Source organism: Glycine max, chromosome 8 (assembly GCF_000004515.6).
Source record: "Glycine max cultivar Williams 82 chromosome 8, Glycine_max_v4.0, whole genome shotgun sequence".
Classification (NCBI taxonomy): Eukaryota; Viridiplantae; Streptophyta; class Magnoliopsida; order Fabales; family Fabaceae; genus Glycine; species Glycine max.
This window is the reverse complement of record NC_038244.2, coordinates 9,074,296-9,086,201: the sequence shown is the minus strand read 5'-3', so window position 1 is coordinate 9,086,201 and position 11,906 is coordinate 9,074,296. Positions and strand designations below refer to the sequence as shown.

The 11,906-nt window shown below is 32.0% G+C and overlaps 2 protein-coding genes across 2 annotated transcripts; both read left to right on the top strand.

The window, feature by feature from the left end:
- The first annotated feature begins 330 nt into the window (after positions 1-330).
- On the top strand, positions 331-3,181 carry LOC100813873 (WAT1-related protein At3g30340). The gene is made up of 6 exons (XM_003531215.3): positions 331-688; positions 1,130-1,192; positions 1,281-1,397; positions 1,526-1,928; positions 2,676-2,827; positions 2,926-3,181. Exons 1-6 carry the CDS (start codon positions 414-416, stop codon positions 3,062-3,064), a joined length of 1,149 nt encoding a protein of 382 aa, XP_003531263.2. The 5' UTR covers positions 331-413; the 3' UTR covers positions 3,065-3,181.
- Positions 3,182-3,985: 804 nt separating this feature from the next.
- On the top strand, positions 3,986-9,558 carry LOC113002381 (WD repeat-containing protein 53). The gene is made up of 11 exons (XM_026129585.2): positions 3,986-4,362; positions 4,524-4,623; positions 5,151-5,212; positions 5,476-5,535; positions 6,040-6,099; positions 7,056-7,112; positions 7,297-7,339; positions 7,679-7,756; positions 8,461-8,785; positions 8,864-9,020; positions 9,131-9,558. The coding sequence occupies exons 1-11, from the start codon at positions 4,240-4,242 to the stop codon at positions 9,218-9,220; spliced, it is 1,155 nt and encodes a 384-aa protein (XP_025985370.1). The 5' UTR covers positions 3,986-4,239; the 3' UTR covers positions 9,221-9,558.
- Positions 9,559-11,906: the final 2,348 nt, after the last annotated feature.

Sequence of the window (11,906 nt, the reverse complement as noted above, 5' to 3'; positions counted from 1 at the left end):
ACTCAAAAAAAAAAGTTCAATTGCTGAAAAGGGTACTAGAACGTGAACAAAACATGAAGAACATTACCTGTTTCGGGTCTATATGAATTGTAAACATGAAACCAGTGGCCTAAATTAACCAATAATGCTTACATCAGGGCCATGATTCATGAACTAACCTAAAATCTTTTTAAACGATTCCCTAATAGTCTCCTTCTCTAGAACAGGATCAGATATCATAGTCCAAAGATCACATGTGTTTGATTTGGAACAGTAATGTTGCTTTCTTATATATATATTATTCCACACAAACGTTAAACTACCATCAAAAGGGATAGTTACTTATAAAGTGTTTGATTTGGAACAGTAATGTTGCTTTCTTACCACTTATTCTGGAATAATATATATATATATATAAAGCCACAGGTAGCCCTATGTTGCATTGCGAGCATTTGAACATTTTTCTGAAAAATAAAAACATAGAGGGAGGCCCCACTCAGCCCCAGAAACAAAACTGCATTGCTGAAATGAAGAATTGCGATGAATGGAAACCTTTCCTAGTAATGATAGCAATAGATTTTTCTTTAACCATGGTGAACATTCTTCTCAAGAAAGTCCTTCAAGAAGGAATGAACCATTTGGTTTTTATCACATATCGTCTCTCAGTTGCTACTATATTTCTGGCCCCCATCGGCTACTTTAAGGAAAGGTATAGGCACTCTCAATTCCTTTTTTATTTTGTGTGATCCAAGATTATTTCCAACCATAATAAGAGACTATAATCTCTTCTAGACCTCGTTGAAAATTCTGCATTGTGTATCTCAATATATATTATTGGGCTACACGGTTTATTTACTTAATTGATTTTTGGATGAAATTTAACGTGATATTAAAATCTATAGCCTAGTTCTTTCCTTCATGTATGGCATTTTACCTTTTGGATTTATTTTAATTGTTAGCATGCAGATACACAAGCTGCAACAATGAATGACTATGAAGTCACCCACTTGAACCTAAACTTTTCTTCATCTTTAGAATCAAGGATGTTAAGCTAATAATCATATATTGCTATCCAGGATGAGTGCTCAAATGGGCCCATTTATGCCAGAAGGAAACTTTGAAAGATCTTAATAACTGTATTATCTTGCAGAAATGGAAGACCACAGCTCACATTTCAAATTTTATGCTGCCTTTTCTTCAGTGCCATTATTGGGTTAGTCATGAAATAACGATCTTTCTTTATGTTATAGTTCTTTATGCATGATAGTAGAAAAAACACGTAATGAATGATTTCTTTGTAGGGCATCCGTCACACAATACTTCTTCCTTCTGGGGATCCAATACACCTCAGCCACCTTTGCTTGTGCCTTTGTTAATATGGTCCCGGTGATCACATTCATTATGGCATTACCATTTGGGTATGAAAAGAATATGTACACACAAAACTTATTTTATTCTTATTCTTTTAGCAACTATCATCATTCAAATGGAGAATAATATATAAATGCACCATATCCTTTCCCTTTTTCTTTTGATTCTACTACAGATTAGAAACTGTGAACATTAAATGCAAAGGTGGGAAAGCGAAGATTCTTGGTACATTTGTGTGCATAGGAGGGGCATTGTTGTTGACACTTTACAAAGGAAAACCCTTGTTTGATGGGTCTCACTATCAATCTGCAATGGACCAAGCTTCTTCTACTACTAGATCAACACAGAAATGGACCATCGGTGTAATAGCTTTGATTATGGGAACCCTTTTTTGGTCTTTTTGGTTTATTTTACAGTCAAAGATAGGGAAGAGATATCCTTGCCAGTATTCAAGCACAGCCATCATGACCTTCTTTGGAGCCATGCAAGCAGCTATTCTTGGTTTCTCCACTGGCAGCAGCAACTTGTCCTCGTGGGTTCTCAAGGATAAGATACAAATAATCACCGTTCTTTATTCTGTAAGTAGCACAGTCTTTTAAGTTATAGAACACCAAATTTTGGCTTATAAAAAATAATTAGGTTGATCAAAACCATCTTGTGTAAAACATTTTTTTTATTAACTTGTAAATCGTATTTTAGTCAGTTTTTGCTTGTTTTACCAGATTTTGACCAATTTTTTTCCACATTATGTGGTTTACTTAAACTACGTTAATTTAGGCGATTAATTAGGCTCAATTTTCAAAACTATAATATTATATTATTGAATAATTCTAAATTAATTATCTACAACATGCTCTTACTTCTTTTATATTTTGTATTAAAATAATATGTTTTATATTTTTAAAACAATACATAATATCTTCTTCTCATAATTATTCATGTTTAAATTTAATGAATGTGAATCATGGAACTTTATTTGATAGATATAAAATATTGTTATATTTCAATATCTCTTATTCTTTGATGCCTAGTAATGAAATATTAAATAATGGAATAATTGAGAGAAAGAACATTAATTAAACTTTAAAATTTTAAAATATATAAAAAAGACTAATTAACATCAATGGTTGTGAAAAAAAGTAATATATATATATATATATATATATATATATATATATATATATATATATATATATATCATACATTTTTTTTATAAATTAAGTAGCTAGAAAGAAAATACAATATTATGGTTCATAAATTGTATATAGAGCATAATTAAAACTTAAAAAGTAGGTTAACAGAGTGAAATACTATTGTGTTTTTAGGGGATAGTTGGGTCAAGTGTGTGCTATGTGGGCATGTCATGGTGCGTAAAGAAGAGGGGTCCGGTCTTTACTGCTGCATTCAGCCCTCTTGTTCAGATAATGTCGGGCATGATTGATATCCCCTTCTTGCACGAGCAGCTTCATCTTGGAAGGTAAATTCATTCTTGTATATAGCACGTTCTTATTATAAAAAAAAGAAGTAAAAAACCCACCCTTAAATCTGATCACTTGAATATACATATGCTTGTAGTGTGGTGGGATCCATGTTGGTGATGATCGGGTTGTACATTCTTCTGTGGGGCAAAAGCAAGGATATGATGCAGAATAATGGCGCCACTAAGTTCGCCCAAGAAGTTGAAGAAACCAAGGAACAGGAGCCGCAAGTATAACGTATATAGTGTTGCTGTCTCTTGTACGCTGCATGTCACTCAAATCAAGTGGCATTAACTTATGTTTTTCAGCTCTCATCATAATTTCACGCACGTTTCTCTTGCATCTTTTTTCTTATATCTACTCCCATCTCTTAAGTATATATGAAAATAAATTTTTTATACTTATATGGGTATATTTCATTGTTCAGTAATTAAAATAGATATAAAGAATGAAAGAAAAGAAAAGGAAAGTAGGAGATATTGGTGAATGATTCTGATATAAAAGAAAAAGAATAATAAAAATAACAAAGATATAAAAGAAAAAAGTGATCAACCACTACTTGACTTTTAAAAGTCTCCTTAACTTATGTTTTATATTCGAATCTTCTTGTAGAAAAAACATGGTCGAAAAAAAATATATTAAAAGAAAGTATAATAATATTTAGTTAATATTTATATTTTTCTAATTCCAAACCACAAACTTTGTTATCATGAAAGTTTTGTGTTCCATGAATTAGTACTTTATTACTTTGAAATCTATTTATACTTTAATTACAATTTATAGAGAGAAAGAAATTGAAATTTGCTTTAATAATTCAAGTTATCCATTCAAAATTGGTGATATAAGTTTTGAATTATTTCAATTCTAATTTTATTTGAAGAAATTGTCAATAAGATGTGTGATATTATATATTTGGTTTAATTATTATGTAGATTCTCATATTTTTATCAACTTTTTATTTAGGTTTCTGATTTTTTTAATTGAATTTTTCAACTTATATTTTTTTAAAAAATCGGATCCTTCCATCTAATTATAAAAAATTAATCATAACCACTTAATTAGAGGTATAAACAGTAAAATAATACTTGTAAAATGTATTATAATTACAAAAATTAATAAAGGCCATAGAGTGTGACAAAAGTCGGGTTCAGTCGTGACACATAAATAGCATACAAGAGACAAATGATTCGTCGTGCCCGGTGTCAGTAACGACGCTTTGCCGCGCGGTTTCATTTCACCGCAGCAACTTGGTGACTCCATTCCCATCACCGCAACCACATACTACTACGTTTCTGTCTTCGTTCCATTCTCTTCCTCTTGTGAGTGCAATCAATCCGTTACATTGTTATATATTCACACACCTGAGCCGATTTAGGTTTAGAGTCTCTTCACTTTAGAAACGGTACCATCGATGGCGGAGAAGGATGTGCCGAAGCTTAAGCTGAAACCTCGAAGACTCAAGGGTCACGACGACAGCACAACCTGCTGCATTGCCTCACGTGAACGCTCTCATCTGATTGTCACTTCCGGCGATGTCAGCTCCTTCTCCACTCTTATCTCTCTTTCATCGCTTCATTACCAATCACTAGGGTTCAGGATTCACCAATGCTTCCTTTTATTTCATCTATTTTTATTATTACTATTTCATAATTTTAATTGGCTCTAGTTGTGTTTGTTAAAAAAAAAAAAAAACAGGATGGTCGTGTTTGCTGGTTTGACCTGCGATGTCCTGATGTGCCGCAACTGGTTATGGATGTTAGTGTGGAGCCAGTTTCGTCCTTTTGTTTCAAGTCAGGTCTGTTTTGTTTATTGCTTTTGGTTTCACTTTTTCGTCTTTGTTTTCAACTTGTTATTATGTTGTAAAGGGTTGGCTATAGTGTTTTTATGCGAGTCCTAATGTGAAAATAGGCTAAAGGGGTGGCAACGCAGCCTTTTGGTATTTGAACCTGATATCAAGTAGTGTAGTTCCCTGAGACTCAGAGAGAGTAGGTGTTTCCTGCACCAAGGCTTGTGGGTCTCTGTTGTCAATCTTTGTCTTTAAAATGTATTAGCAACTGGTTTGGAGGTAGTGCACAGTTAGTTAGGAAGAGTGTATAGTTTTGACTGTTTAGTAATATTGTGTGTGGGACATCCTTTTTTATATGCTGTCTTATAAGTTATAACCATTTTTTGTATCAAACACGGGACAAATGCTTTTGTGCAGTCCAGTCCTTTGTTTTTTGAAAAATCAAACACATCCTAAGTACAATAAAATTCTCCATTGATACATCCAATAGATGAGTTTAATTGCATCTTTTTACAAACAATTGTCATTTGAATCAGGAATGGAAGATATGATTTATGTCTCCTCAGGGAAGGAAATCAAGTGTTTTGATGTGCGATTGGTAAGCATTTTATGGTCTCCAAGATGTATGATTTTTCAGGGCTTTCTATTTCCTTTTACAAGCCTTTATTTCCTTTACTACTGCTGTCTATATATGTGGCATCACATTTATTGCATTATTTATTTTCTTCTTGAGGATATCTGGATATACATGTATATTTTGTTGTTCTTGATCTATTCTTGCTCCACCTTAATTATTTGTGTTGTTGAGAATGACTATTAATCATTATACTGATCCTCTGTGTATTATGTTGTGTGCTGAAGGCCGCCGCCCAATGGAAGCCATTGGAGAATTATAATTATAACAAAGAGGAGATAAACAAGGTAGATACTATACTAGATAGTAGGACTTGTATTCGAATATAATGTTATGCACTTACCAGAACTTGTTGAATGTCCCTACAGTACTGTTTCTTGTTATATAAAATGAAACAAAATGAATTAATAATTTAATACAAATGAATTGAAGCAAATTTGCTGACTGTATTTAACATTTTCCATGCAGATCTATATCAGAAAGTTTAAGTACGATTTTTGTTGTCATCTTAACTGTTTTGTACAAGACTTTTGTATGGAATGTGTTTTGTGTATGGAAGTCTTAAATAGAAATATTAAGAATGATTGTTCTTAGAATTTTTGGTTTAAGGCCTAACTCAATCCCACAAGCCTTATAAGATCTATTTAAGCCATATCTCTAGTCAATGTGGGACTAAACACATCCATTCCTTCATTCTGTTGAAATATCAAGTTATCAACTGATGCTATCTTCGGTGAGCTTCTTTTGTTTAAAAATGCTGTTATAATACAATTATCTGTCTGGTATTGCAGGTTGTATGCAACTCAAAGTCCTCATTTGTTGCTGCAGCAGACGATAATGGTGAAGTTAAGGTATGCCTTGTATTTATCCAACAATGCTTATTCTAATTTCCATTAGTATTATCTCATTTTTCAGCTCTTAATGAATATATCCTTTCCACTTGTAATGCGTTAGAGATGTAAAAGCCATTATCTCCTATTCTTATCTGATATCTGAGCAATTTCAAAATTTCTAGATCAATGAAGTTGCTGATGTGTGAAACAGAATAAAGAAACACACACACGCTGAATCAATGAAAGGAAAAAAAAATATGTACATACCTGAGGCAGTTGACCGTGCCTGGTCTCTCCCTCCAAATCCCTCACTCATTCCCTTCCTGCCTTCTTATCCTTGTTCTCCCTAACAGGTTCTTTCTTTCCTCCAACTACCCTGCCATGTGTGCAGGTGGGTGCTTGGAGTCACACTGTCCTCTGCCCATATGGGATGTTAATCCCATGTTTCTCCTTCCTTTTCTCTGTTTCTATAATCCATCTCAATTCTCAGCAATAGTACATAAGCTAACATAAAGCCATTCATGGGCCTCCTCCCAATGCCTTAAGCTTTGGGGATAATTGTTCCTTGATATTGTGATTGCTGAAAATATGTTTACTAGATCATTACTGTGATTGCAGGGATTGTGACTCTCCTTTGGACACCATGAGTTTCTTGGATTCATCTTGTTGTTTCCTTCGACAATATTAACTAAATTTCCTAATTTCTGAGTAATATTGATCTATTCTCACATAAGAAACCATAAACCTGCATTGTATTCTAAAAGCTTTGTTACATGCCATAAAACATGGAAATATTCTGTGTTGTAATTGATGATTTAAAAATTGAAGTCATTTCTTGTGTAATGTAATTTACTATTTGTTGTTTTGTCTACACCTTTAATTCTCCCATTTCTTTAATTTAAGAAAAGCCAAGTTAATGTGTAATTATCGTACATTTTCATTTTCTTCATTATTGTTTGAAATTTCTTTTACAGATAATTGACATTCGCCAGCAATGCCTGTATAAAACACTACGAGCTGGTCATACAAGTGTATCCTTGCTTTTTAGCTCTGCTTCACTACATGGATACTAATTGTGTAATCAGAACTTTTATCTCAACCCACTAATATTTTTATTTCCACCCCTTGCCACCCAATTTTTTCTCATTATTTTGTTCTACAATTAGTAAGTAATTTGATTTTTTGATAGTTGTTCAGCTTATCTTAATGTTGTAGATATGTAGCACTGTGGAATTCCTTCCTTGGAGATCTTGGGAGGGTACTTAAATATAGTCTTGCTTATTTTTCACATACGAATCTCTCTGTCTCTCCTCCTTGCAGCGCAATTCATGGTTTTCAATGAGAATAAGATATGATTGTTTTGTCTAGAGTAGATATGTGTGAGTTGTTAGAATACCCATTGTCTTAATGGAAAGGAATGTAGAAATTTTTATCAAGCTATACATGCTAACTAACCATGAAGAAATAATTTGTACAAGCACAAGATTCTATTTAAAATGAAATTTTCGAACATTGTGGTATAAGGTTTTGCAATAACAGCCCCATTTGTTTAAGTTACATCTATAGAAAGTTGACTCCATTTTTTTTCTTTTACCAGTCATTAGTGGAGGTCTTGATTCAATGCTCATGTTGTGGGACTTCTCCAAAGGGCGCCCCTACAAAGTAGTGGATTTTGGTATATTTTTTCATAAATATCTTACCTTGTCTTTACTAAGTATCGTATGAGATTACTTGAATTATCTAAATTAGAGCCTTTGATTTTTTTTATTTATTTCACATTTGCAATGATATTAAGTCCACACATCTCTACTAATTTTTCAGAATGCATTTAGCAAAAAACTTCAAGGATAACGATTGTTTTTAATTATGTTCAAAGGCTTTTGCAACCATAGTCACCTTTGACCATGGTTCTGCAGCAGACAAAAACAAAAGGTTTGGCCACTTAAAAATATTTTACCAATGAAAAAAACATGAAAATGCTGCTTGGGTACTATTGACTATGGAGAATGCAAGTCACAAGCAGGTAGGTTTTTGAAGAAACAAAAATGTTGTCACTGAAGCTGGGAAATTTTGGATATATGTATACATGAGTCATACATACATGTGCTTAGATAACAACTGAAGTAGCAGCTGGTACTTAGTGCAATGTAAATTAATGATCCTTGTGCTAATTTTGTTTTTATAATTTTATAGTTGAAACTTGCAATTATATTTGGCATGATGGCATTTTTGTTTATTTACTTATGCCAACATACTCTTAAAAATGATAAAAGTAATATACAATATACAATAGAGTTGAAATGAGGGGAAAACATAATTTTAATAAACTAGTGAAAGATAAACTACTAATTTGTTATTCCTGCCCTTTCTTTTCTGCAGCTACATTTGATGTGAGTAGTGGCATTGCTGGCCGGTGTGTCAATCCTGCTTTTGTTCATGCAATAGCTGTTCCAGAAGTTGACATGCTAGATAAATTAGACAAAATATGCGCTGCTGCAAGGGGCGATGGAGCTATTGATGTGATTAATATTGAAACAGAAATGGCTGCTACAAAATCAAAAAGCTCTTCAAATTCACGAAAAGGATCACACTCAAGATCAAAAGATGGTAGTTCATCTAGCAATACAGACGCAGATCAAAATGGAAAAAAGAGGTTGCATTTGAATTACACTTTGGGTGGCCATACTGCAGCTGTTTCCAGCCTGTAAGTCAATTCCTTATCTGCAAGATAGCAACTGTAACACTAAATTCACTTGTCCCCTAACATGTATGGGTGATACAGGGCATTTTCATTGTTTGGGGAAAGAGGGAAATTCTTGATATCTGGAGGAAATGATAAGTTGGTGAAGATATGGAATTGGTCCTGTTATCCAGATGTAGGGTTAAGTGACGACAATAACAATAATATCCTACATTTGAACATTGAAGTATCTCGAAAAGTGAGTTTTGTAATATATTTAATTTAATTGGAACTTTTGGATGTTGGTTAATTGTTCTGCTTCTGCCAAATATGTCTATGATGCATTCATTTATACTCTTTATTTGGCAGGTCAATTGGCTGTGTACCACCTCAGCTGATACAGACAACCTTGTTGTGTGTGACACATCTAAAGTAGTAAAGGTCTACTCTATAACATAGTTTAAAACTAGATGACAGTGATGGATGATGCAATCTTCTTGTGTTGGTCATGGTTTAGGAATATGGAAAAGGGTTTTGTAATGCATTTTAATCAATGGTTGAGTAATCTAAGAGATGGATTTTGTAATCAGGGGAGGGAAGCATACATAGGACCTGGGTAGCCTATAGCTTACAATATGAGCAGCTTATGGTTAGCTAATTCGACTGTTCAAGCTTGTATTAGGAAACCATATGTCTGCTGAACTTCAAAAATTTGTGTTCTTAGTACCCCTGGTACTTACATATATACACTAATTTATCTTTGCTGATAAAAAAAAAGATGACAGTGATTATTGGAATGAGTATTCCTGGAGAGCAATCAAAACCTAAAATGACTGTTTGAAATTGTAATGTTTCACTTACTCCAAAGATTGTGCACCTGACAAGAAACGTCCTAAAAGCACAAGGCTTTTAGCCTAGATATACCTGCCTAGGTGCTTGCTTTGCGATTCTCTCCCTGATTCAATGCCTACAAGAACTGTTCAATGATGACCTATACTTCCTCATTTACATGGTGTGTGATTCATACCATGTTTACTTACACTTTTTCGTTCTTCTATGTTATCTTGCCTGCCTCTTTCATATATCCCTTGCTTCTAATTTTTGGCTGTCAAAGCTATTATTTTGAAATGTTTAATGTCTGTTAGAACTTAGAAGTGAAACTTCTCTTGCTAGGTATCCTCGTGCAAATCTTATTACATTTGGTATTCGAGTAATTGTTAGTGAATACTGAATAAAGTAACTCTTTCTGCTGTACATTAACAAGCTAAAATGGAATGCATAATGAAAATGAACCTTGATATTTGCATATTATTTCGCGATGTAAACTTTACTGCATTGTAATTTGTGTACAGGGATTGGTCAAGTATATTTTTGTTGCTGCATTTGTCACCCATTTTACATATAATCCATAAATGAAAAAAATATTTTAATTTAGTTTTACATGCATAATTATCTGAATTTGGTCTTCCTTGTGTGTCACTAACTATTCAGATACTCGTTATTATATCACGGTGAAGCATGGGAGCCAATTTGAAAATGAATGCAATGTAGTACGTTGTTAAAGATTTTGTGTAAATGTTTTTATTTTTTATTATAAAAAATGCTACTTTACTTTTTATTTTTAATTTATTTTGTAAAAAAAATTACAAATAAAAAAATATGTTCGTGGTTTTTATATATTTTTTTACTAAATAGAATAAAATAATGTATTTATATTAAAAATGAAAATAAGAAATAAAAAAAAGAACATTTTCTCAAAGTAAAAAATTCTTACATATTTAATTTTTATGTACTAATTATTATTAAGTTGCTTCTATTTTACGATGATCTTACAATTAAAAAAAGCCATGATCTTAGTGTAGAATGATAACAGACTAAGGATCCCATCGAATTGTCATATTGATACACAGAATGATAGGAATTAACTTTTTTTAGTTTAGAAATCAAATTAAGGATTAAAAATATAGTATTTAGAATATTTAATATTTCGGAGGATAATGTGTCGTATCATTTCTAGTGTCTATGATTTGCAGGAGAAATGGCATATTCGATGTATATATAGCATGACCTAACGTTCTAGCAATATAGAATTGAAATACATTTATTGCTAGCAACAAACAAACCAACTGATGTAAAGTTCTTCGTTTAAAATTGGAAAAACAGAGATAATTAAATCGAGCAGCATAGGCAGGAAAATAAACTACTTAAAATTTAGAATAAATTATAATGACTCATCTGTAGTTTGCTTTTATTACATTGGGGACTCTGCTTTTTTAAACCCTACAAAAATTATAATTGTTGATTTTTTTATTTCACTGATCATTTTTTTAATTGATTACAATGATCATTCATGTAATTTATTTTTATATTACTTTTAATTCCATGAAATTTTTATTAATAAATTTAATGAAAGAAAAAACAAAGGTAAAAAAATAATATTTAAATAATGACATGAAGAATTTTATCAACAATCATTTTAATACTTAATCACATGTATTTTTTTGTTTACTTAATTAAAATTTAAATCTTAATCCTTGAAATTTAATGTAAATCATTTTATGTAGTTCTCGATAGTTATTTTAATATGAATCAATTGCGAATAAGAGCATTTTAAGACAAATTTTTTTTTTATTAAAAATTATATATTTCTCGTGTGATAGTTTCAAACTAAATTTCTCACATTTAAAATATTAAAGGTGATTTTCACAGTAAAAAAATATCAAAAGGTAATCATTATAATTTATTCTAAAATTTATTAGGAAAATAATTTCTTTCAAGACACTTGTAATATATATATATATATATATATATATATATATATATATATATATATATATATATATATATGTGTGTCCCCTAATCTTTTCCTTTTAAACACACCGAGTCAGTGCACATACTTCCTTGTACTTCCAAAATTGACATATTTTTCACACTTTATCAGCTGATGTATCCTCACACAACTGTCATCTGAAGCCTCCCTTACACTTCCCGCATTAAATGGATATATTGCACACTTCACCGAAAAAATAGACTTTGCTTCTCATCTCTGAGGCTAATAGTCTTACGTTGTGTACCACTTAAACTATGACACTAACTTTCCAACCTCATAAAAAGAACCCACCACCACCACCTCCACCATGCACAT

What these genes read in the sequence shown, in the direction of transcription:
- LOC100813873 (XM_003531215.3), top strand. Translation starts at nt 414, where the DNA reads ATGTTGCATTGCGAGCATTTGAACATTTTTCTGAAAAATAAAAACATA. An exon ending in ATTATGGCATTACCATTTGG is followed by an intron (nt 1,398 to 1,525) that starts GTATGAAAAGAA and finishes ATTCTACTACAG; the next exon opens with ATTAGAAACTGTGAACATTA. An exon ending in GAGCAGCTTCATCTTGGAAG is followed by an intron (nt 2,828 to 2,925) that starts GTAAATTCATTC and finishes ATATGCTTGTAG; the next exon opens with TGTGGTGGGATCCATGTTGG.
- LOC113002381 (XM_026129585.2), top strand. Translation starts at nt 4,240, where the DNA reads ATGGCGGAGAAGGATGTGCCGAAGCTTAAGCTGAAACCTCGAAGACTC. An exon ending in GTCCTTTTGTTTCAAGTCAG is followed by an intron (nt 4,624 to 5,150) that starts GTCTGTTTTGTT and finishes CATTTGAATCAG; the next exon opens with GAATGGAAGATATGATTTAT. An exon ending in CTACAAAGTAGTGGATTTTG is followed by an intron (nt 7,757 to 8,460) that starts GTATATTTTTTC and finishes TCTTTTCTGCAG; the next exon opens with CTACATTTGATGTGAGTAGT.